General features: G+C 52.4%; 2 protein-coding genes across 20 annotated transcripts in view; one reads left to right on the forward strand and one right to left on the reverse strand.

Annotated features, from left to right (window-relative positions):
• Nucleotides 1-16,475, forward strand: part of SGSM3 (small G protein signaling modulator 3) — a 31,261-nt gene extending 14,786 nt beyond the window's left edge. Inside the window, exons 2-22 of one of the 16 annotated variants that reach the window (XM_034948328.4) lie at nucleotides 7,104-7,221; nucleotides 7,999-8,081; nucleotides 8,545-8,611; nucleotides 10,652-10,860; nucleotides 10,952-11,059; nucleotides 11,536-11,679; nucleotides 12,044-12,239; nucleotides 12,473-12,618; nucleotides 12,833-13,057; nucleotides 13,412-13,466; nucleotides 13,596-13,723; nucleotides 13,808-13,963; nucleotides 14,184-14,238; nucleotides 14,466-14,515; nucleotides 14,672-14,824; nucleotides 15,022-15,092; nucleotides 15,189-15,237; nucleotides 15,328-15,413; nucleotides 15,735-15,767; nucleotides 15,860-15,920; nucleotides 16,077-16,475. In XM_034948328.4, the coding sequence (XP_034804219.1) occupies nucleotides 7,215-7,221; nucleotides 7,999-8,081; nucleotides 8,545-8,611; nucleotides 10,652-10,860; nucleotides 10,952-11,059; nucleotides 11,536-11,679; nucleotides 12,044-12,239; nucleotides 12,473-12,618; nucleotides 12,833-13,057; nucleotides 13,412-13,466; nucleotides 13,596-13,723; nucleotides 13,808-13,963; nucleotides 14,184-14,238; nucleotides 14,466-14,515; nucleotides 14,672-14,824; nucleotides 15,022-15,092; nucleotides 15,189-15,237; nucleotides 15,328-15,413; nucleotides 15,735-15,767; nucleotides 15,860-15,920; nucleotides 16,077-16,154 (2,160 nt within the window). In that variant the 5' untranslated portion in view covers nucleotides 7,104-7,214 and the 3' untranslated portion in view covers nucleotides 16,155-16,475. Of the gene's footprint in view, nucleotides 1-7,103; nucleotides 7,222-7,996; nucleotides 8,082-8,544; nucleotides 8,612-10,651; nucleotides 10,861-10,951; nucleotides 11,060-11,535; nucleotides 11,680-12,043; nucleotides 12,240-12,472; nucleotides 12,619-12,832; nucleotides 13,058-13,411; nucleotides 13,467-13,595; nucleotides 13,724-13,807; nucleotides 13,964-14,183; nucleotides 14,239-14,465; nucleotides 14,516-14,671; nucleotides 14,825-15,021; nucleotides 15,093-15,168; nucleotides 15,238-15,327; nucleotides 15,768-15,859 lie in introns of those variants that run through there. The other 15 variants (XM_034948327.4, XM_003814608.8, XM_034948329.4 and 12 more) reach the window with 15 other exon arrangements.
• A 180-nt stretch (nucleotides 16,476-16,655) lies between these two features.
• The window catches only part of MRTFA (myocardin related transcription factor A), a 221,836-nt gene continuing 215,841 nt past the window's right edge, over nucleotides 16,656-22,650 (reverse strand). For all 4 annotated transcript variants that reach the window (XM_057300975.2, XM_034948324.3, XM_063603316.1 and 1 more), the window contains one exon: nucleotides 16,656-18,286. In XM_057300975.2, the coding sequence (XP_057156958.1) occupies nucleotides 17,769-18,286 (518 nt within the window). In that variant the 3' untranslated portion in view covers nucleotides 16,656-17,768. The remainder of the gene's footprint in view (nucleotides 18,287-22,650) is intronic.

Here is a 22,650-nt window from a genome sequence, read left to right on the forward strand (position 1 = left end):
AACAATATGGTCTGTGCCCTCAGAGTCATTGAACAGTTCAAGAAACCAAAGTAAGTCAGCAGAGTCTGATGCTTCAGGGAGTTTCAGGAAATGAAGCCACAGGAACTGGATTCCAAATAATGACTAGGAAATCACTGGAGACCTTAGAAACCAGTTTAGGTGGTGACAGAAGCTAGGGTGAAAAGCTTAAGGAGTGAGTTGATTGATGAAGCATGGGCGCTTTTAAAAATTATGGCAGTGAGGCAGAGGGATAAGAGCTAGAAAGGTAACTGCTTGAGTGGGTACAGGGATAGTTGCTTTGTTTTGTTTTGTTTAATTCAGGGTTCAGGAGATCTAAGTATTTGCACTGGACACGAAGCCATTGGAGAAGAAAAGACTGAAGATGCACAAAGGAAAAGAGTATAAAGGAAATGGGTTGAAAGGTTCTCGTGGGTGGAGAATTTAACGTAGGAAGGAAGAAAACCACTTTCTCTTCTGAGAGGGCGGGCAGAAAGAGAAAACAGGTGAAAAGCAGTTTTAACACGGAGAATAAGGAAGTTGAGGAAGCTTAGGTCTAATAAGCTGAGCTTCGTTAAAGCTGGAGTACAGTCCCTCAGCTGGGAGTGAGTGGCAGCAGAGAGTAGTTGGGTTTCAGAAGAATTATGAGAATGATTTGAAAGTATCGCTGAAGGAAATATGATGAAAAGTCAACTAGAGATGAATGAAGGTTGCTGAGCAACCGTGAAGATAAATAGCATGTGGCTTGTTCCCTAACTTTGTCCAGGAGGAACATGAGCAGAAAGAGCAGAGGAACAACTTTTTTTTTTCTTGAAGACCGGGTCTCACTCTGGTTGCCCAGGCTGGAGTGCAGTGGTGCAACCTCAGCCCACTGCAGCGTCGACCTCCCGGGCCCAGGCGATTCTCCTATCTCAACTTCCCAGGTAGCTGGGACTACAGGCGCACGCCACCATGCCCGGCTAATTTTTGGGCTTTTTTTTTTTTTTTTTTTCTATTTTTAGTAGAGACAGGGTTTTGCCATGTTGCCCAGGCTGGTCTTGAACTCCTGCACTCAAGCAATCCATCTGTCTTGGCCTCCCAGAGTGCTGGGATCACAAAGTTTGTTGTACTGAATGAACTGTAAAGTTCTCTCCAATTCTGAGATCATGATTCTCTATCTAGCCTCTATCCCCCTTATCACTACTCTTCTAGATCTTCACAGACTTGATCGTTATTCTCGTGTGAGCTGAAAAGTCATTTCCTGAGAGAGGCCTTCCCCAACCACCAATTAAAAATAACCCCTCCACTCCTACCTGCCACTTTGTAACCTATTGTTCTGTTTTCTTCATGGCATGTATTATTATTCTGAAATTATTTACATATTTATTGTCTGTTTTCTGTAACTAATAATAACAGGCATTTATTAAGCACATGCCGTGTGCCGAATATTGTTACAAGTACTACATTTTCTCACTTAACCTCATAAGTAGTATAGGTATTATTTCCATTTTACAGAAGAAATTGCAGGTTCATGAAAGCAAGAACTTTGTCCATCTTGTTTTACTGCTATATCTCTAACACATGGAACAGTGTTTGGGATATAGTAGTTGCAAAAAATTTTTTTTGTTGGTTGGATAGATGAATGAAAAACTCCCAAATTGACATTTCTACCTCTGACATCTCCCCATAAACATAGATTTATAGATGTAATCACCTACTTAACAGCTCCACTTGGATTTCTAAATAAGCATTTAAATTACCCCATAACTCTTTTTTTTTTTTTTTTTTTTTTAGACAGGATCTCACTCTGTCGCCCAGGCTGGAGTGCAGTGGCACAATCTCAGCTCACCACAATCTCCACCTCCCAGGCTGAATCAATTCTTCTGCCTCAGCCTCCCAAGTAGCTGGGATTATAGGTGCCTGCCACCACGCCCAGCTAATTTTTGTAATTTTAGTGGAGACGGGGTTTCACCATGTTGGCCAGGTTGGTCTCGAACTCCTGACCTCAGGTGATCTGCCCATCTCGGCCTCCCAAACTGCTGGGATTACAGGTATGAGCCACTGTGCCCAGCCCCTGCCCCGTAACTCTTAACTTCCCCCCTCCCCAAACCTGTTTTGTTCCCATTTCTCTCATATTAGGAAATGGCATCATCATAAGCCCAGGAGTACAGACTGGAAACCTAGGCCTTGCCTGTGGCCACTCCCATTCTCATTCCCCACATCCAACTCTGCGGCAAGGCCTGTTGATTCTACCTCTGATTGTGTCTTGAATCTGTTACTTCTCTTTTTCTCCACTGTCACTTCAGCCTCATTCTCTGTAATCTTTCCTCTGCACGCCACACTTGCCTGCAAGCATCCACTCTTGTCTCTCTACAAGCTATTTGCCCACGTAGCAGCCAGATTGGAGCCACGTACATTTTAGAGGTGTGCTGAAGAATAGGCGCCAAGGAGAAAAACCAGGAAGAAAACCAGTATTTTGTACCCTTACCTTGAAAAAGGTATTCATATATTTTTTCCTTTTCTAAAAAATGTTCATGTTTCTTTGAGCATTTATTGTCTGATTTTACCCCTTTTTAGCATCTATAGAAGCCACATTAATCTTTTTTTACTCCAGCCTTTCTTGGACTTTCCCGGCTTTGTGCTTCTCTATCTAGGTGAGTTTTTATCGATAGCGTCCAGTGTCCTCTTCCCCTCCTCACAGAGGAAATGCAGTCTTCAGCATCTCAGAGGCCTCTTAGAAGTATTTTTGCTCAGGCCGGGTGCGGTGGCTCACACCTGTAATCCCAGCACTTTGGGAGGCCGAGGCGGGTGGCTCACTTGAGGTCAGAAGTTTGAGACCAGCCTGGCCAACACGGCGAAACCCCAACTCTACTAAAAATACAAAAAATTAGCCGGGCGTGGTGGCACATGCCTGTGATCCCAGCTACCCGGGAGGCTGAGGCAGGAGAATCGCTTGAACCTGGGAGGTGGAGGTTGCAGTGAGCTGAGATTGCACCATTGCACTCCAGCCTGGGCGACAGAGTGAGACTCTGTCTCAAAAAAAAAAAAAAAAGTATTTTTGCTTATGTTGCTTACAGCTTTCACGTTCCATGGTAAATGTCTGTAGAAAACCATCTCTGTAGTAGTAGCAACCATGCTGTGTTGTTACGAAAATAGGACACAGGACAGGACAGGAGGACCAGAGTGAATGGGGGGCCATATCCCTCTGATCTATATGAAGAGACCACAGGAAATGGACAGAACCTTTTCTGCCCCTCCCCATAGATGTGGGAAAACAGGGTGTATAGTAAGATCTGACCTTCTGTGCTTTTTAAACAAAATTTGCCTTATAGGAAATTGTAAGATTAGCAAACTAGGGAGTATGTACATTTAATTTTGAAAAATTCTTTCTAGAGCTCCTCAAAGGTTCCTAAATCAATCCTGTTTTTCAACTTTCTGCCTCTCAGTACTCCTGTGACAACAGGAGGGCAGCCACCCTGACGTGGCTAACTCTCTGGGCTGTTCCTGCCAACTCCCAGATGGCTGCTTTCAGGAAGGTTTCCATAGCGACCAGAGGCAGGAAAAACCTGCCCACCCAGCTTAACAATTCACATCCGGCTGGGCTTTATAGCCAGTGGGAGAAGTGGCGTGTTTATATATACTTATATACATTACATACGTTTATATGTGTGTGTAGCATTAAAGAGCTAAACCCTGCAGACTCTATATCCAGAATCTGGCTGGGTGTGGTGGCTCACACCTGTAATCACAGCACTTTGGGAGGCTGAGGCAGGAGGATCACTTAAGCTCAGGAATTCAAGACCAGCCTGGGCAACATAGAGGGACCTTGTCTCTAAAAAAAAAAAAATGATAAAATATATCCATAATCTGACCATTTCTCAGTGTTCCCACCACAGGAAAGTCAACATACCTTTCACCCTGACTAATCCAACAGCCTCCTCTATGTCCACCACCACCTCTGCAAGACAGCCAGAGAGGGCTCAGAGCCCTCCCCTACTTTCCCAGCTCACTGAGAATGAAGCCCAGAATCCACCACACTGTGAGGCCTCGTAGGCCCCTGCTGTATCTTCTCCCACCGTTCAGGCTGTTTCCTCCCACTCTTTCCTTCTCATTCCCCAGCCCCTCCAGCCTGCTGGCTGCCTTGCGGCTGTTTCAGCGTGCCCAGTGTGCTCCCAACTTGGGGCTGCTTCTCCCTGGATCTCCTTTCCCTCAGGTAGCCATGAGCCCTCAGTTCCTTTTGGTCTTTGCTCAGGTGTCCCTAACCCATATTCTAAAGAGCTTCTCCTGAACGCTTGATATAAATCCCCTCTCTTCTGATAGTCTCCACACCTTGACCTTTATTTTTCCTCACAGCATTGTAGTTATCACAATCTATTTCTGTGTTTATCATCCAATTCTGTCTTTTTTTTTTTTTTTTTTTTTTTTTTGAGACGGAGTCTCTGTCACCAGGCTGGAATGCAGTGGCGCCATCTCAACTCACTGCAACCTCTGCCTCCTGGGTTCAAGTGATTCTCCTGCCTCGGCCTCCTGAGTAGCTGGGACTACAGGCACACGCCACCACGCCCAGCTAATTTTTGTATTTTTAGTAGGACAGGGTTTCACCATGTTGGCCAGGATGGTCTCAATCTCCCGACCTCAGGTGATCCACCCACCTCGGCCTCCCAAAGTGCTGGGATTACAGGCGTGAGCCACCGGGCCCAGCCTGTCATCTGATTCTCTAATGTAAGGGTCAGGACTTTTTCCCCCACTGTTCTGTCCCAGCTCTTAGCTGCCTGGCTCTTAGGGGTGCTCAGTCCCCATTTGCTGATGAATGAATGAGTGGGAGGACAGCCAAGATCAGGAAAGGGGAGGGACTCCTGAGTGGGCCTTCCCAGCCCCTTCAGGCCTCCACAGCCAGATGTAGCTGATTTCTCTGCTACAAGCAGCCTGCAGGTGCTCCGTCACACTTTTACTCTGCCCTTTCAGAACAACCAACCAAACCCCTGCCTCTGGGGCCGATGGTGGTGAGGAGTCTTTCTCATGCTCTCGACTGGGACATGTTATGTTGAACCATACACAGTTGTCATTTTTCTAGGCTGTAATGGATGAATATCGGCAATTTAATATGGTTCAACATAGTTTTTAGTATACCTCAATGAGGAGGGTCCATATATTAACAATAACTTTCTAAAAATTTTTAGGACTACTAATTGCCTGATACTTATTGAGTACTTATATGTGTCAGGCAGTGTGCTAAAGGCCTTATTTGCATCAGCTCATGTAATCCTCATAACCACAGTAAGGCATAGGTATTATTATTCCATTCTATCGAAAACTGATACAGACGTGAAGTAAACTTGCCCACGGTTATAACAAGTGGGCACAGGCCCACTCTGCTACACGAGTAGCAGAGCTAGGATTGGACTGGAGATGTCTTTACTTTTTTTTTTTTGAGACAGAGTCTCACTCTGTCACCCAGGCTGGAGGGCAGTGGTGCGATCTTGGCTCACTGCAACCTCTGCCTCCTGGGTTCAAGCAATTCTCGTGCCTCAGCCTCTCAAGTAGCTGCGATTACAGGGATGCATCACCATGCCTGGCTAATTTTTTTGTATTTTTAGTAGGACAGGGTTTCACCATGGTGGCCAAGCTGGTCTCAAACTCCTGGCCTCAAGTGATCCGCCCACCTCAGCCTCCCAAAGTGCTGGGATTACAGGCGTGAGCCACCGCGCTCAGCCAAGATGTCTTTACTTTTAATCATGGTGCAGAGGATGAGCGCTGAGCCCACTCCCTCCCAAAGCTGACACGTGGTTATTCTGCCACAGCCATTTGCCATCTCAGGCTCCAAGCCAGCAGGAGGCGTAATAGAGCACTGGGTTCCATTCCCAGGGCCATCTAGCTGGTGGCCATGTGTCCGCCGTCATTTCACAGGGTGGGGTTGCATGGTGTGGCAGGGCAAAGTTTTGGGAGTCCATTTGGAAACTATCAGTCTCTTCTAGGCTTATTTTCTGTTGTGTAAGGAATGAATGTGTTGTAAGGATTGAATGATGACATGACATGCTTTTTAAAATTTCTGGCTCAGTCTCTTTAATGTAAAAATATGTAATCATCCAGCTCATAGTTCTGAGGGAAACCCTATATCACATATATTTTACACTGAAGGAAGACATTAAAATTCCATTCTCTTCACACAGAACCAACCAACCAGGATGGCTGGCCTGTTGGGGAAGCAGGTTCTGCCATCTGGTTCTCAGCAGGCATGTCTGGAAGCAGGAGGGAGCGTCTCTCCCATTTGGGTACCGAAGCCTCTGTAACAGTCAGGAATGTTCTGTTGTGGCCTTTATCCTAAACTTGGCTTGGCCAGTGTGTGTCTGGGGCAGGAGCAGAGGCCGGGACACAGCTGAGCTGCCCACAGGAGCTATTTTTGCCCCCACACTTGTATGTCTTTAAAGAGAACTGGGATTTTTTCACAGCTCCTTTGAAGTGGTGGTTTGATTTTCCTCTTTTTTGCTTCTCACTTACCTAATTCTTCCCGATTTATCTAGAATTCCCAACACCAGAATTCCATGGCAGATAGCATGGAGAATAGGTTCTGTTATGGACCAGGATAGCAACTGTCATTTCTGAATTCTCATTGTGTGAAAAATGGCAAAAGTAAATTTTTCTTCAGTGCCAGGTTTAGGTAAATATGATTTCAAAAACTGGAATGTAACTTGTCTTGAAATCTTTCAACCACATCTCCTCGTTGTCACCTACTTCCTTTCGTAGAGTGAGAGCCTTTAATTCTGTGGTTAGAAGTAAAAGGAAGTAAAGGCTTGGCCGGGCGCGGTGGCTCATGCTTGTAATCCCAGCACTTTGGGAGGCCGAGGCGGGCGGGATCACGAGGTCAGGAGTTCAAGACCAGCCTGGCCAATATGGTGAAACCCCGTCTCTACTAAAAAGACAAAAATCAGCCAGGTGTGGTGGTGCAACCCTGTAGTCCCAGCTACTCGGGAGGCTGAGGCAGAAGAATCTCTTGAACCCAGGAGGCAGAGGTTGCAGTGAGCTGAGATTGCACCACTGCACTCCAGCCTGAGGTGACCAAGCGAGACTCTGTCTAAAAAAAAATAAAAATAAAAATAGAATGACTTTCCTCTTTTCTCTTCTAACAGGGCAGATGATTCTGGACCAGATGAAGCCTGAGGAGCCTTCCAGCTCTAAGATAGCAGGATAGGAGACTTCTAAGATTGGAGCTGCAGAAGACTTGCCAGCCCACCAGCACAATGTCAGGTAGAGGCAGGGGCTGGTCTTGGAAACGGGGTTTGAAGCTCTCACAGAGGAGCCAGAGGGATGGAAGGTGGCTTGTTTTCCATAAAACACCATCCAGATAAGAGAGGTGGAGATGGTAGGGAAGGCTTCTGGCTGGCTGAGAAAGTTATTAAAACTTCTTCTCAGCTCTGCTCTCTAGCTCTCCTCCTCCAGCTCTCCAACCCGCAGATCTGCACTCCTCAGGTGGAGAAAGAGGCCGGAAGATGAAGTTTGGTCATGTTTTGTAATGTGCTGCTGTTTCTTCCCCCTCTTCTCCAGAAATTTGCTGATTTCTAGGAGGTTTCTTTCACTCTGCTCCTTCCCTACCCAGCACGCTTGAGATGGGCCAGTCCCTTTAATGCTGGTGCTCTTAGAGGGAGAGGGTATTTCCTGATTTGAATTTTGCCTCTGCATTTTCTATTTTTTTTTATTTTTTTGAGGCAGAGTTTCGCTCTTGTTGCCCAGGCTGGAGCGCAATGGCACGATCCTTGCTCACTGCAACCTCCGCTTCCTGGGTTCAAGCTATTCTCCTGCCTCCCGAGTAGCTGGGATTACAGGCATGTGCCACCACGCCCAGCTAATTTTGTATTTTTAGTAGAGATGGGTTTCACCATGTTGGCCAGGCTGGTCTCAAACTCCTGACCTCAGGTGATCTGCCCACCTCGGCCTCCCAAAGTACTGAGATTACAGGCATGAGCCACTGCGCCTGGCCTGCCTCTGCATTTTCTTGATTGTTCTCCTGGTCCTCTTTGGTTTTAGGAAGCCATACACCTGCCTGTGGCCCTTTCTCAGCCCTGACTCCGAGCATATGGCCCCAGGAGATCTTGGCCAAGTACACGCAGGTATAGCAGTTAGCCAGGCACCAGCCTGCTGTGCTCCCACGCTGCTGTATGAAGGGGACCCAGCTCTGCAGGCTGCCCAGGAAGAGGTGGCCAACTCACACAGGGTTATGAGTTCCCCACCAGAGATGGTATCTTAGCCCCATGTTGCCTGTGTGAATCAACCACTGTGGCACTATGCTCTCAGTATTATAGGGACACAACTGCATAAAACATGTTTCTTGCCTTGATTTTATTATCTTTGACCTCTGAGAAGAGCAAGGAAAATAGAAGGTTGAGAAATTGCTAGAAGAAGGTTCAGAGAAGGTTGCGTGGTAACCAGAGGTGGCTTTTGGAAGAGTAGCCTTTGATCTGAGCCCGAAGGCTGGGTGGGATTTTAGCAGGCAACCCTGTGGGTGGCATCTTTCAGACCTGAGGCCCCCAACTAGGGGACGGACAACTGACTTCAACCTCATCCTGATTCTAGAAGGAAGAGTCAGCAGAGCAACCAGAGTTCTACTACGATGAGTTTGGTTTCCGTGTGTACAAGGAAGGTAAACTTGAGCCCCTTTTGTGTGTCATCTTGCTGATGTTCTTTGGGGAGGACTCCGCTCCCCTGACTGAATTACTCGGCCTGTGATGGCTGAGCTCTGATGCGTCAGGGTTCCAGATTTAAGGACAGAGTGTATCTGAGGGTGATACTCTCATAAGTATGGGAGACTTCTGCTTTTTTTGAGATAAATTTTACTGATCCTCACCTGACAGTAAAAGCAATCGTGTTCACTGTAGAGAAGTTGAAAAATTCAGGCTGGACGTGGTGGCTCACGCCTGTAATCCCAGCACTTTGGGAGGCTGAGGTGGATGGATCACTTGAGGCCAAGAGTTCAAGACCAACCTGGCTAACATGGTGAAACCCCATCTCTACTAAAAATACAAAATTTGCCAGGTGTGATGGTGTGCGACTGTAATCCCAGCTACTCAGAAGGCTGAGGCAGGAGAATCTCTTGAACCCAGGAGGTGGAGGTTGCAGTGAGCTGAGACTGCGCCACTGCACTCCAGCCTAGGCAACAAGAGCAAACCTCTGTCTCAAAAAAGAAAAAAGCATATTTTCAATGGCTGTATAATACCCTATTATAATGAATATACGGTATTTGGATAACTACTTTTCTATAACTGAGTCTCTAGTCCATTTCTGTTGTTTTCTACTATAAATGGACCTTTTGGTCCTGAGTGGGCTATTGGGAAGTCCATCTGCCAGGCCAGAACTGTGGCTAGGACATTTTAATTGACTGCAACTAATCACTTTCAGGTCACTCACCTTTCCAATTCTGACAAAAGTTTTCCTCGTTCTTCTGATTCATAGGCAGGTATTTGCAGGTTAAAGGTTTGGGTTGAGAAGGACACAGGGAACTTGTTGGTATGATGGAAGTATCTGTGTTTGGCTGGGTCAGTGGAGTCAGAGTGTTCACTGTTACACCTTGGAACTGAGACTGCTTGATGCGGACAATGTTCAGACATTTGTTTATGCACCAAAATGTACACCTAACATTTGTGCATTTTACTGTAGGTAAAGTCATTAAAGTTGGTGTTTTTGAAAGCTGGGCTGAGGGATTGGCTTTTGGGTGAATAAGGACGAGGCTGTCTGTGGAGCTCACCCAGGGGTTGCTGGGCTGCCACAGGAGAGCTTGACCTCATTCATTCAACAGATATCTCATGGACCCAACTGTGGGTGGTGCAGTCTCCACAGCTGCATCCCCCGCAGGCCCTTGAACAAAACTGAAGGTGGTCTCAGCTGCATGGAGTTCTCATTTTAGTGAGGGAGACAGGCAGTAAACAAACATGTAATATTCTGGAGCAAGAAGGGCTGGGAAAATACTTCCAGGGATAGAGAAGAGGGGCAGTAAATCATATATAAAAAGGTCCTGAAGTGGCCCTTTCAGACCATGTCATTGGAGTGGAGAGAGCAAGAGGAAAATGGCAGGGGGTGAGGACAGAGTGGGCACGGCCCAGAGGAAGCAGCTGAGGGAGCGCTGGAAAGCCCTTGGCTTTAAGTCTCAGCTCTGAGCAGAGTGACATGATCTGACTTGCATTTTGGAAGGGTCACTGGCTGCTGAGGGGAGCAGCCTTTGGGAGGTGAGGGTAGCAACAGGGAGGTCAGCGGGAGGGCCACTGCAGTGATCTGGATGAAGGACCATGGCTTGGACAAGGGCCATGGTCAGGGGTGGTGAGACATAAAGGAATCCTGTGGGTTTGCTGATGGACTGAGTGTGGGGTCTGGGCGAGGGAGGAGCCAGAGGTGACTCCGAGGTTTAGGCTGAGCATTGGGAGAATGGAGGTGTCATTTCTGGATCCGGGTAGTACTATGGTAGGAGTGGCTTTGAGGAGAAGGTGAAGAGCTTTGCTCCTCACGGGGTGCATGTTAGAGGCTCACCTGGAGCTGTCAGAAAGCCATTAGCTATGGGAATCTGGATATGGTGGGAGAGAGCTGGCCTAGAGCCATGAAGCTCAGACCCTCCTGAAGACGGAGGCTTGGGTGCTTGGAGAACACGTAGTAGAGAATGCTTTTTCTTTCCTCCTTGGCTCTCTCTTGGCAGAAGGTGATGAGCCTGGCTCCAATCTGCTGGCGAACTCCCCTCTGATGGAGGATGCTCCACAGAGGCTGCGGTGGCAGGCCCACCTGGAGTTCACCCATAACCACGATGTAGGGGATCTCACCTGGGACAAGATTGCCGTCTCCCTACCCCGCTCTGAGAAGCTCCGCTCCCTGGTGCTGGCCGGCATCCCACATGGCATGAGGCCACAGGTAAGGTGGCCACAGGGTGTTGAGAGGGTCTTGGCCCCATGATCAGGTGTCACGAGAAAGACTGAGTGCCCTTGCGGCTCCCTTCCCTCAGCTGTGGATGCGGCTCTCTGGGGCCCTGCAGAAGAAGAGGAACTCTGAGCTGTCCTACCGCGAGATTGTGAAGAACAGCTCCAACGATGAGACCATCGCTGCCAAGCAGGTGAGGCCGGCGGCACTGTGCAGGAAGAGCTGGAGGCTGTGTGGGCTCGCAGGAGAGAGGGAGCCTGCCTGGGGTTCTTAGAGTGTGCCCTTGTTGTGGGGTAGGGGAGGATATTTGCTCCTTCCTTGGTCCTCTGCAGGCCACAGAAAGAATTGTCCAAAAGGCCATCAGTGCTGTGGAAGGGCTTGGAGATGGGGTTCCCAAGCCCGGGTCCACTTCAGGAACAGATGGGGACTCTAAATATAGACTCCAGGCCTCGGGCCACACGTTTTCAGTTGGTCTGGCATGAAGTTTCCCAGCTGGATTTGATGTCCCAGCTCCACACTGGCTGGGAGCTGACCCTGAAGGGAGGAGGGTGACCTTGACCAGGAACACAAGGAATCCCCATTTCTGGGGGAGAAGCCCGCCTGGGGTCTGCCTCCCTCCCAGGGTGTCACAAGGTCTTGTTATTGTGGGTGCTGATGGCTGCCTGACAGATCGAGAAGGACCTGCTCCGCACCATGCCCAGCAATGCCTGCTTCGCCAGCATGGGTAGCATCGGGGTGCCCCGCCTGCGCAGGGTGCTCCGGGCCCTGGCCTGGCTCTACCCAGAGATCGGCTACTGCCAGGGCACCGGCATGGTGAGCACAGCCCCAGAAAGGGCAGTGGCAGCCCCAGGACCCCCTCCAGGACCCTAACAAGGAGTGGCCTCCCGCTACGGGGCAGCAGCCCCAGGGCCTCCTCCAGGACCCTAACAAGGAGTGGCCTCCCGCTCCGGGGCGTCCCCAAGGAGATCGGGGCAGCTGCACATTATGCAAGCAGAGGCGCCCCCCCAAGGGGTGTGAAACTGAGGCAGGCCAAGGAAAGCAGCCCAGGGAAGGCCTGGGTTCCAGCATGCGTGCCCCCCAAGAGACTTTTGCTAATTGGTCTCCCTAGGGTAGGGGCACCTTTTCTAATCTGCACAAAGACCTGGGTAGAAGGCCCTTGTCCCTGTGCCCTGGCCAGGTGGCCGCCTGCCTCCTGCTGTTCCTGGAGGAGGAGGATGCCTTCTGGATGATGTCTGCCATCATCGAGGACCTGCTCCCCGCCTCCTACTTCAGCACCACCCTGCTGGGCGTCCAGACTGACCAGCGGGTCCTGCGCCACCTCATTGTCCAGTACCTGCCTCGCCTGGACAAGCTGCTCCAGGAGCATGACATTGGTAAGGCGCCCCTGAGCCACTGGCTCCCATTCTGCAGCTTGGAGGACTCAGGCGGGTGGCCGAGTGGGGATAGGGCACAGCCCCCCAACCATGGTCTTTGTCGCTCTTTTGTTCTCTGGTGTTCCCTGCCCCCTCCCCTCCTTTGCTCTTAAGCAGGGAGGACCTTGCTGCAGTTCCGGGGAGGGAGGTTTCCACCACCTCCTCCCCAGCGGCTTTGGCTCCTGTGTTTACAGAGCTGTCCCTGATCACACTGCACTGGTTCCTCACGGCCTTCGCCAGCGTGGTGGACATCAAGCTGCTCCTGCGCATCTGGGACCTGTTTTTCTACGAGGGCTCCCGGGTGCTGTTCCAGCTCACGCTGGGCATGCTGCACCTCAAGGTGCTCCACGGCCCCACTTCAGGCTGAGGAGTAGGCACCCGAGATGGGGGGCAGGGGAGCAAGAGACCTCCCTGGGCCAGGCAAGATCAGCCCCCTGGCCCCCGACAACTGTGCCAAGGCAAACGGGTCCCTGAGGATGGGGGTTGGGGTCAGCTCAGTGCCACGTCCCTGCAGTGACAACCTTCTTCCCCCATCCTGCCCTGGCATGGCCCAGGAGGAAGAGCTGATCCAGTCAGAGAACTCGGCCTCCATCTTCAACACGCTATCGGATATCCCGTCGCAGATGGAGGACGCGGAGCTGCTTCTGGGGGTGGCCATGCGGCTGGCCGGCTCCCTCACCGATGTGGCCGTGGAGACTCAGCGCCGCAAGCACCTGGCCTATCTCATTGCAGACCAGGGCCAGCTCCTGGGGGCCGGCACCCTCACCAACCTCTCTCAGGTGGCCCAGGATGCGGGGGCCGCACCTTGACCCACGCACACGGGGAGGAGGGGTCACCTTGAAGTTCAGAGCGCAGGGGCTGCGGGAAACAAACCAGCCCTTCCTGCTCTGCCCCCCAGCCTGGCCCAGTCAGACCACAGCTGTGGGGTGATCCATGCCTCCTCAGGCTTTGTGCACCTCAGGTTCTGATCCCGGCACGGTTTGGGAGGAAGGCAGACCCAGCTCTGATTATCTGTTTTCAATTCTTGGAGCCAGCGTCAGAGGCTATTTCAGATGAGACAGTATAAGCCAAGGGCTGGTGGGCTCTCTTCCTCCCGGGGCCAGGACCACCCTGACCCACTCCTCTTGGTGCAGGTTGTTCGCCGCAGGACCCAGCGGAGGAAGTCCACCATCACTGCTCTGCTCTTTGGTGAGAGCTCTGCGAGTGCCAGGCAGTGTGGGCATGCGGGAGTCTGTCCTCACGCTCATGTGGACGTGGAGCTTCCTCCTCGGGGGCCTGGAGTGGGCTGTGGTCACCATTGCTCTCTGGGCCTCCTAGGGGAGGATGACCTGGAGGCACTCAAGGCCAAGAACATCAAGCAGACGGAACTGGTGGCTGACCTCCGGGAAGCCATCCTGCGCGTGGCACGCCACTTCCAGTGCACAGACCCCAAAAACTGCAGCGTGGTGAGTCGCCAGCTCCCTGGGCTGCTACCAGACACGGCCCTAACTCCTCCAACCCCCTTGGTGGGCCTGTTTTCACTGTGGCAGGAGCTGACTCCAGACTACAGCATGGAGAGCCACCAGCGGGACCACGAGAACTACGTGGCATGCTCACGCAGCCACCGGCGCCGAGCCAAGGCCCTGCTGGACTTTGAGCGGCACGACGACGACGAGCTGGGCTTCCGCAAGAACGACATCATCACAGTGCGTTGGGGGCGCTGGGCTACCAGGTCCTCAGGCTGTGGCGGGTTCCCCAGACTCCCTCCACCAAGCCCCACCCAACCCCTTTCCCTGCCAAGAGCTTCTCTTGTGAAGATGTAGGGGTCTTGGCCTGGCCTAGTTGCTGAGGAGTCATATCGGGGGTGCAGGAGGCGCTGGCCCAGGGCACCCAGCTTTGGTTCCTGCTGTTTTTCCTCCTGTGCAGATCGTGTCTCAGAAGGACGAGCACTGCTGGGTGGGGGAGCTCAACGGCCTGCGAGGTGGGGTCCTTGGTCTGCTCTTGAGCTGGGAGAGGGAGGAGGGGGTGGGCACAGAAGATTTGGGTGACCCTGGCCGCCACCAGGCTGTTCTCCTCTATACCCCTGCCTGGCTTGAGGTCCCTGAAGCAGCTGAGCCGGCTTCCCACTGCCTCAGCCTGCCTGCAGGCTGTGTCTGCTCTGTCCTCGGCCCTCGTGGTTGCTCCTTACAGGGCCTGTTTTTCCCACAGGCTGGTTTCCAGCCAAGTTCGTGGAAGTCCTGGATGAGCGCAGCAAAGAGGTGAGGGGGGTGGGCGGGCTAGGCACGGCTGGCACCCTTCTAGCCAGGGCCTGCGTGCCCAGTGAGTCCTGGCCTGTAGCATGGCAGAGAGGACAGAGGAGGGTGACTGGCTGCAGGCATCAGGCAGGGCTTTCTCAGACCCATCCCTCCCATCAGTACTCCATCGCGGGGGATGACTCGGTGACGGAGGGGGTCACAGACCTCGTGCGAGGGACCCTCTGCCCGGCCCTTAAGGCCCTGTTCGAACATGGACTGAAGAAGCCATCCCTGCTTGGGGGCGCCTGCCACCCCTGGCTGTTTATCGAGGAGGTAAGTCAGTGGCTGGGCCCATGACCCCCACCCTGCACCAGCCCTGCTGTGCCCCCTAGTACCCATCTTAGGTCCTTCCTGCCCCACAGAGAGGATGGGAAGAGCTGGCAGCGTGGTGACAGGTGCCCAGTCGGCCCCAGGGGGTTTGAACCAGCATCTTCCTGTCCCTGCACTCACACCGTGTGCTGTCCCCACAGGCTGCCGGCCGGGAGGTCGAGAGAGACTTTGCCTCCGTGTATTCCCGTCTGGTGCTCTGTAAGACCTTCAGGTAACTCGGCCCGGGTTCTTCTGGTGGGGTCACCAGCAGTGGGAGGGCGGGGCCTGACCCAGCCCCGGCACCCCAGGAGCTTTGGTGTCCCCTCAGGTTGGATGAAGATGGCAAAGTCCTGACCCCGGAGGAGCTGCTCTACCGGGTAAGGGGGCCTCCTCTGCCAGACCCTAGAGACCTCTCTGGGGTTAGCCTGTGGGGGAGCCTGAGTGACAGCTGACGGTGCCATTCCCAGGCCGTGCAGTCTGTGAACGTGACCCACGATGCAGTGCATGCACAAATGGATGTGAAGCTCCGCTCACTGATCTGCGTGGGGCTCAAGTGAGTGTGGAAAAGGGGTTGAAGGAGAGCCCTGGAGTGGGGGGACCCAGCCCCGCATCGGGGGGGGTCCTTACAGGGAACCCTAAAGGACAAAGAACCTCAGGGGCTCAGGTCCTTCCCCAAAGAGGGTGGTCTGGGAGCTGCTGAGAGACAGGTCAGAGGCTTCCACCGTGGCTGCAGCCAGAAGGGCCTGGAGCCGCCCCTGCTCCCCACTCCTGGCCATGTCCCCAGTGAGCAGGTGCTGCACCTGTGGCTGGAGGTGCTCTGCTCCAGCCTGCCCACCGTGGAGAAGTGGTACCAGCCCTGGTCCTTCCTGCGCAGCCCAGGCTGGGTCCAGATCAAGTGTGAGCTCCGGTGAGGACCTTACTGGGCTTGGGGGATGGAGGTGGGGTGGGAAGGGCTAGCTGGGGGTGACAAGAGCCTTACCACCCCCTCCTCACCTCTAGAGTCCTCTGCTGCTTTGCCTTCAGCCTCTCCCAGGACTGGGAGCTCCCTGCAAAGAGAGAGGTGGGTGGTGTGGGCCTCGTAGGGCCTGCACTGATGGAGCTGCCCAAACCGTTCGCGGGGTGGCTAAGGTGGGAACCCGAAGTGCTGGTGTCAGCGGTTAGGAACTACCCCAGCCATGCCCAAGGCCTGTGAGGTGAGGGGCTGCCCTGTTTGCAGGCGCAGCAGCCCCTGAAGGAGGGCGTCCGGGACATGCTGGTGAAGCACCACCTCTTCAGCTGGGATGTGGACGGGTGACCCCCTCCTCCCCAGCCCAACCTCGGGCCTGCGTCTGAGGTGGCCCAGGGAAGAGCAGCTCCAGAGCCCTGGCCGGGGCCCCGGGATATCAGGCTGCCCCACTCCACGTTCCCCAGCACATCCCAGGTGGTGGGAGCAGAGGGTACCCTGCCCCACCAGGGTCCTTAGGGATGCTCTAGGCCAAACCACAGTTTGTACCAAAAACCTCGTGAGGAGGTGGGGGAGCCATGTCTGTGCTCAGGAAGAGGGAAGGGGATGGGGGTGGCTAGTAGGCTCCTGGCCTCTTTGGTTTATAAATAAACTGTGTCTGTCTTTGAGAAAGCACCTGCCTGTCTTCTGTGCAGCTAGGGCTGTAGAGCTGTATTCAGGTCCAAGGTTCTGCCCTTCCTTGAGTGGTCTAGAAGGCACTGCGTGGCCCCTCAGATGCTGGGACACAACAGACCCGGGACCCAGCTGTGCTACCCACCCCTTCCACGGACTGAATAAGATGGACTAACAGGCCTGTGTTTTTGTTTTTATTTTAAAAAGTTCACACACCTTCCCCATCTTTGTCCCAGCACTGGTTTTGGTGACTCCACCCCTACTCCCCTATGAGTCAGCCCAGAATGTGAAGCCAGTGGCCCCAGGGCAGGAGATGGCCACCCCTCAGCCCCACCGCAGGGTGAAGCTGGGCCCGAAGCTCCTCCTGTCCTAGGGCCACGCTGGCTGCAGTGAGGCGGCGGGGACGGAATGTGAGTGGGTGGAGAGCTCCTGGCAGGAAGGCCAGGTAGCACCTCTGCCCTCATGGCACTGATAAGGAGCCAGGAAGCAGGGCAGGTGGGGCATAGGCCGTGGCAGGGTACTTACATGTCAATCACACGTGATGGGTGGGCCTGGGTAGCTGCATGCCAGACTGGGCACCACACTGTGGCACACAGCTCAAGGGTGACCTTGCATCCAGCCCCCAGGAGCCATGGCCTTCCAGGCCCTTCTGTGAGAGTAGGATGGGAGGGAGTTGCACCCATCTCCTGTCCGCACCCCTCCCCCAAAAATATATATGTATGTTGATATATAATATAGAGGTATATACACCTGTACATAAAATTGTTGCCACCAACCACTAAATGGTTACACTACACCAAGACACTAAAATGGCAGGGATCCTGGGGTTGGCAGACACAGGGAATAGGGGGTAGAGGCCCAGGCTAATTTCTCCCTTCACAGCAAAGCAGGGAGAGAAAGGAAGGAGATTCACCCCTTAACCTGTCTCAGCCCTGGGTCAGAAGAGAAGCCTCCCGCCTGGCCAGGCTTCACCTACCTTAGCCAAATTGTAGCCAGACAGACAGTGCCCTCTGACCTCAAAAAAGGAGGTCAAGCTGAAATGGCCCTGACCGTGTGTCCAAAACCCCAGCGTGAGAGCCAGGGCTGCTTCTTGACAGCTGCTCTCCTCTGCCCTGCGTGGGACTGAACCAGGAGTAAGGGCTTCTCAGTTCTAGCCTCCCAGGGAAGGGAAAAAGCAGGGGCTGTGATTGTCAAGACTCACAACCATGTGGAGAGGCCGAATCACGCAGGAGAGCCACGCATTGGAGTACCCTGGCTCCCAGCCCCTTCCCCACCCCGTCTTGAGCCAGAGAGCTACAAGCAGGAATCCCAGTGCAGCTGCAAATCATGGCCATCGAGGAAGTCTGTGGAGAAGAGGCTGGGGGCTGTGGTGCTGAGGGGGGCTAGGCTCAGCACGGGACCACCTGACGACAGCTCCAGCCAGTCCATGCTGTCCAGGTGGCCATCAGCCAGGTCCAGGCCCATGGTGCTGCTGGGCTCAGGAACAAAGTGCAATTCCGAGGTGTCCATGGGTGACGGGGGGTGGTCCAGGATGGCAGTGCTGCTCAGCATCTGGCTATGGAGGTCGTCAATGAGGGAAAGGGGCTCTGGCCCGTCATGCCCACTGGTCAGCAGGGGCAGCCCCGTGCTGCTCTCCAGGAAGTCCTCCAGGCGTCCAGGGAGGGAGGGTGAGCCTGGCGGAGGTGGGGCAGCCTGGGGCAGCTCAGTAGAAGGTGATGGCTGTGCTGCCAGGGGGGACCCACAGACTGTCTTCGGGGATGGCTTCTCCTTCCCTAGCAGGGATGGCGGCTCCTTGAAATCTGCTGAAATTTCTGCCAATCAAGAGAGTAAATGGATATCAGAAGCCAAGCCTGTATATCTACATGCAAAAGAATGAAGGTGGACCCCCCAAGTCACACCATTTACAAAAATAAAACGGATCAAAGACTTAAATGTAAGAGCTAAGACTATAAAACTCTTAAAAATATTTGCAAATCACATATTTGATAAAGAAGTGATATCCGGAATACACAGAGAACTTCTAAAACTCAACAACAAAAAACGAAACTTGACTCAAGAATAGGTAAAAGAAAGATTTGAACAGACATTTTTCCAAAGATGATATACAAATGGCCAACAGCACATGAAAAGAGCTCAATATCACTAGTCATGAAGGAGACCACAGTGAGATATACCTCAAACCCACTGGAGTGGCTACTATAAAATTAAATTTTTAAGAACGTATTGGTGAGGATACAGAGAAACTGGAGCCCTTGTGCCCTGTGGTAGAAATGCAAAATGGTGCAGCTGCCTTGTGCCCTGTGGTAGAAATGCAAAATGGTGCAGCTGCTATGAAAAACAGTATGGAGGTTCCTCCAACACTTACTTACTTACTTAAAAATAGAATTACCATATGATCTAGCAATTCCACTGCTGGGCATATACCCAAAAGAATTGGAAGCAGGGTCTCAGGTATTTGTACATAGGTGTTGATAAGTGCATTCACAACAGTAGAATGTGGAAGCAACCTATGTCCATCAATGGATGAAGGAAGTGATACTATGCTTAGTGCAACAGCCTGTCACAAAAGACAATTCATGATTGCACTTAGTCAAAATCATAGAGACAGAAAGTAGAATGGCAGTTGCTACAGGCTGGCGGAAGGGCCAAATGGGAAGTTACTGTTTAATGGGGATAGTTTCAGTTTTACGAGATCAAAAGAAAGGGAGATGGATGGCAGTGATGGCTGTACACATTATGAATGTATTTAATACCACTGAACCATGCACTTAAAAATGGTTAGTTACAATGGGCTGGGTGCAGTGGCTCACGTCTGTAATCCCAGCACTTTGGGAGGCCAAGTGGGGTGGATTACTTGAGGTCAGGAGTTCGAGACCAGCCAGGCTAACATGGTGAAACCCCGACCTCTACTAAAAATACAAAAATTAGCCAGGCATGGTGGTGCACGCCTGTAATCCCAGCTACTCGGGAGGCTGAGGTAGGAAAATGGCTTGAACCCGGGAGGCGGAGGTTGCAGTGAGCCAAGATTGCACCACTGCACTCCAACACTGGGAAACAGAGTGACACCCTGTCTCAAAAAAAAAAAAGGTTATGATGAGTTGGGCACAGTGGCTCACACCTGTCATGCCAGCACTTGGGAGGCTGGGACAGGAGGATTGGCTTCAAGCCAGGAGTTTGAGAGCAGCCTGGGCAACAAGGCAAGACCCCATCTTTATCAAAAAACAACAACAAAAAAAGGTAAATTTTAGGTGTATTTTACCACAATTTTTTTTTTTTTTGAGACTTGAGTCTCACTGTTGCCCAGGCTGCAGTGCAGTGGGGCAATCTTGGCTCACTGCAACCTCCGCCTCCCGTTTTCAAGCAATTCTCCTGCCTCACCCTCCTGAGATTACAGGCACGTGCCACCACGCCTGGCTAATTTTTTCACCATGTTGGTCAGGCTGGTCTCGAACTCCTGACCTCGTGATCCACCTGCCTTGGCCTCCCAAAGTGCTGGGACTACAGGCGCCCGCCACCATGCCCGGATAAATTTTTTGTATTTTTTAGTAAAGACGGGGTTTCATCATGTTAGCCAGGATGGTCTCGATCTCCTGACCTCGTGATTTGCCTGCCTCAGCCTCCCAAAGTGCTGGGATTACAGGCGTGAGCTACCACGCCCAGCTGATTTATCACAATTTTTAAAAAATCGAAAAAAATGTGCAAAGGACTCGGCCATTCTCCAATAGAAGATACACAAATGGTCAGGCAGCACATGAAAAGATGTTCCACGTCACTAAATGACAGAAATGCAAACTAAGATACCACTTCACACCCATTAGGATGGCTTGTATCAAAAAATTGAAAATAAGAAGTGCTGGTGAGGAGGTGAAGAAACTGGAACCCTTGTGCATTGCCAGTGTGAATGTAAAACGTTACAGCTGCAGTGGACACAGTTTAGTGATTCCTCAAAAAGTTAAACACAGAAGTTACCATATGAGGCGGGGTGCATTGGCTCTTGCGTGTAATCCTATCACTTTGGGAGGCCGAGGCGGGCAGACTGCCTGGGCTCAGGAGTTCAAAACCAGCCTGGGCAACACAGTGAAACCCCGTCTCTACTAAAAAAACACAAAAAAAATTGGCTGGGCGTGGCGGCGGGTGCCTGTAGTCCCAGCTACTCGAGAAGCTGAGGCAGGAGAATTGCTTGAACCCCAGAGGCAGAGGTTGCAGTGAGCCAAGATCGCGCTACTGCACTCCAATCTGGGCAACAGAGTGAGACTCCGTCTCCAAGAAAAAAAAAGAGGAAGAAATTACCATATGATCCGTCAATTCCAACCCTAGGTTTATGCCCAGAACTGAAAGCAGGGACTCAAGACAGACACTTGCACACCGATATTCACAACATCCAAAGGGTGGAAACAGCCCAGGTGTCCAGCCACAGATGAATGGATGAAGAAAATGTGGTGTATCCGCACTACAGGGTATGATTCAGCCTCTAAAAAGAGTGAAATTCTGACACATGCTGCAACACAGATGGACCCTGAGGACATTATGCTGAGTGAAATAAGCCAGACACAGAAGGACAAACTGTGAGTCCACTTCTGTGAGGTCCCCACGATAGGCAAATCCATAGAGAAAGTGGGATGGGGACTGCCAAGGGCTGGACTTGGGGAGAATGGGGAGTTACTGTCTAATGGGTCCAGTTTCCTTATGGGGTGATGAAGTTCTGGAGTGGATAGGGGTGACAGTTGCACAACACTGTGAATGGACCTAATACCTCTGAATTGTACATTTAAAAAATGGTTAGAATGGCAAATTCTATTATCTCACCACAACTAAAAAAAGAATTATGCAAAAACCAGGCCTGCTCCCCAACCCTGTGGGTTCTGGCCCCCCCTGTCCTGGCAGAATGCACTCTTTGCCCTGCAGCCGCTCTCACCAGGCAAGGAGGTCGCTGCCTGCCCAGCTGCCACCACCTGCCCAGACCTCTCTCCTCAAACACCTGCTTCTGGCATCACTGCCACCTCTTGGGCCACTTTTCAGTGTCCCTTTGGCGGCAGGCAGCACCCACACCCACCATCTCCCTTTCTCTGCCATCCCTTAGAAGCTAGAGTTCAAAGCCTGTTCCCTTTTCCTTCTTGAACAATCTCTCTGGGGTAGCACCTCCTTCCCTTGGAACCTCCTGAAGCTCACACCAAGGCCTCGCTCCTGAGCGCCCAGCCCAGCCGTCCTCACAGCAGGTCCCATACCTGCCGTCTCAGTGCCACCTGCACTGGTGAGAGATGCGCCTCAGACCCCAGGGACCCAGGGATTCTCCCTAGGGCTTGAGAATTACAGACCTCACAGGAACACCAGTGACTGAGCTCTTGTCTTAAATTGAAATAAAATTCACACAACCTCAAATCTACTCTGGTAGAGCTGTGGTTCCAGGCTGAGCTCCCACTTTGCCTGCACCCCTCAGCCGCTCCTCCTCCTGAAGCCACTGAGACACTCAAAGAGAAGTCCACGCTCACCACCCAGCATCGGCACCACAGGCCCAGACTTCTTGCCTGCTGCCGCCAGTGAGCTCCTCCCCAGGACCATCTCGGGGTCATCTGGGATCTTCCACTCCCAGCTGGGTCCCCTCACACAGACGCGCGCTGTTTCCTGCCCAGCATCTGCCCTACCTCCTTCTTCCCCTCTGCAGGGGAACCTCCCAGAGAGCTCTCTACGGCCACCCCCACCCTGTTCCCAGGCCTCTCACGGACTTCCTGTTGTGCCCATGATGCCTACTTCCATGCCCATGATGCCTACTTCCGTGTCCAGGCCTCGGTCCTCAGCTCCCTTGGTCACGGCTGGCTTCCAGGACACCACACCCTGCCACTACTTGTCCTCCCGACCCCCAAGGCTGGGCTTAGCCCCAACCTCTGCTCCCCCACCTCACACCCTGGGCAGCCTCCCAGCTCCAACTGCCAATCTAGATGTGACAACACTCCAACTCCTACCTCCAGCCCAGACCTCTCTCACAAATCACAAATGCCACTTGATGTCAACTGTCCCTGTGAACCCTCCATTCGGTCTCGTGACACACCCCATCAGGGACCGCGCAATGTGGTCCCACACGTGCCCCCTCCCCAGCTCACCCCATCAATGGCCACTCCACCCTGGCCCTTTAGGCCACAGCCCTTGAAGTCATCCTTGGCTGTTCCTTCCCTCTCCC

Source organism: Pan paniscus, chromosome 23 (genome assembly GCF_029289425.2).
Source record: "Pan paniscus chromosome 23, NHGRI_mPanPan1-v2.0_pri, whole genome shotgun sequence".
In the NCBI taxonomy this organism is placed as follows: Eukaryota; Metazoa; Chordata; class Mammalia; order Primates; family Hominidae; genus Pan; species Pan paniscus.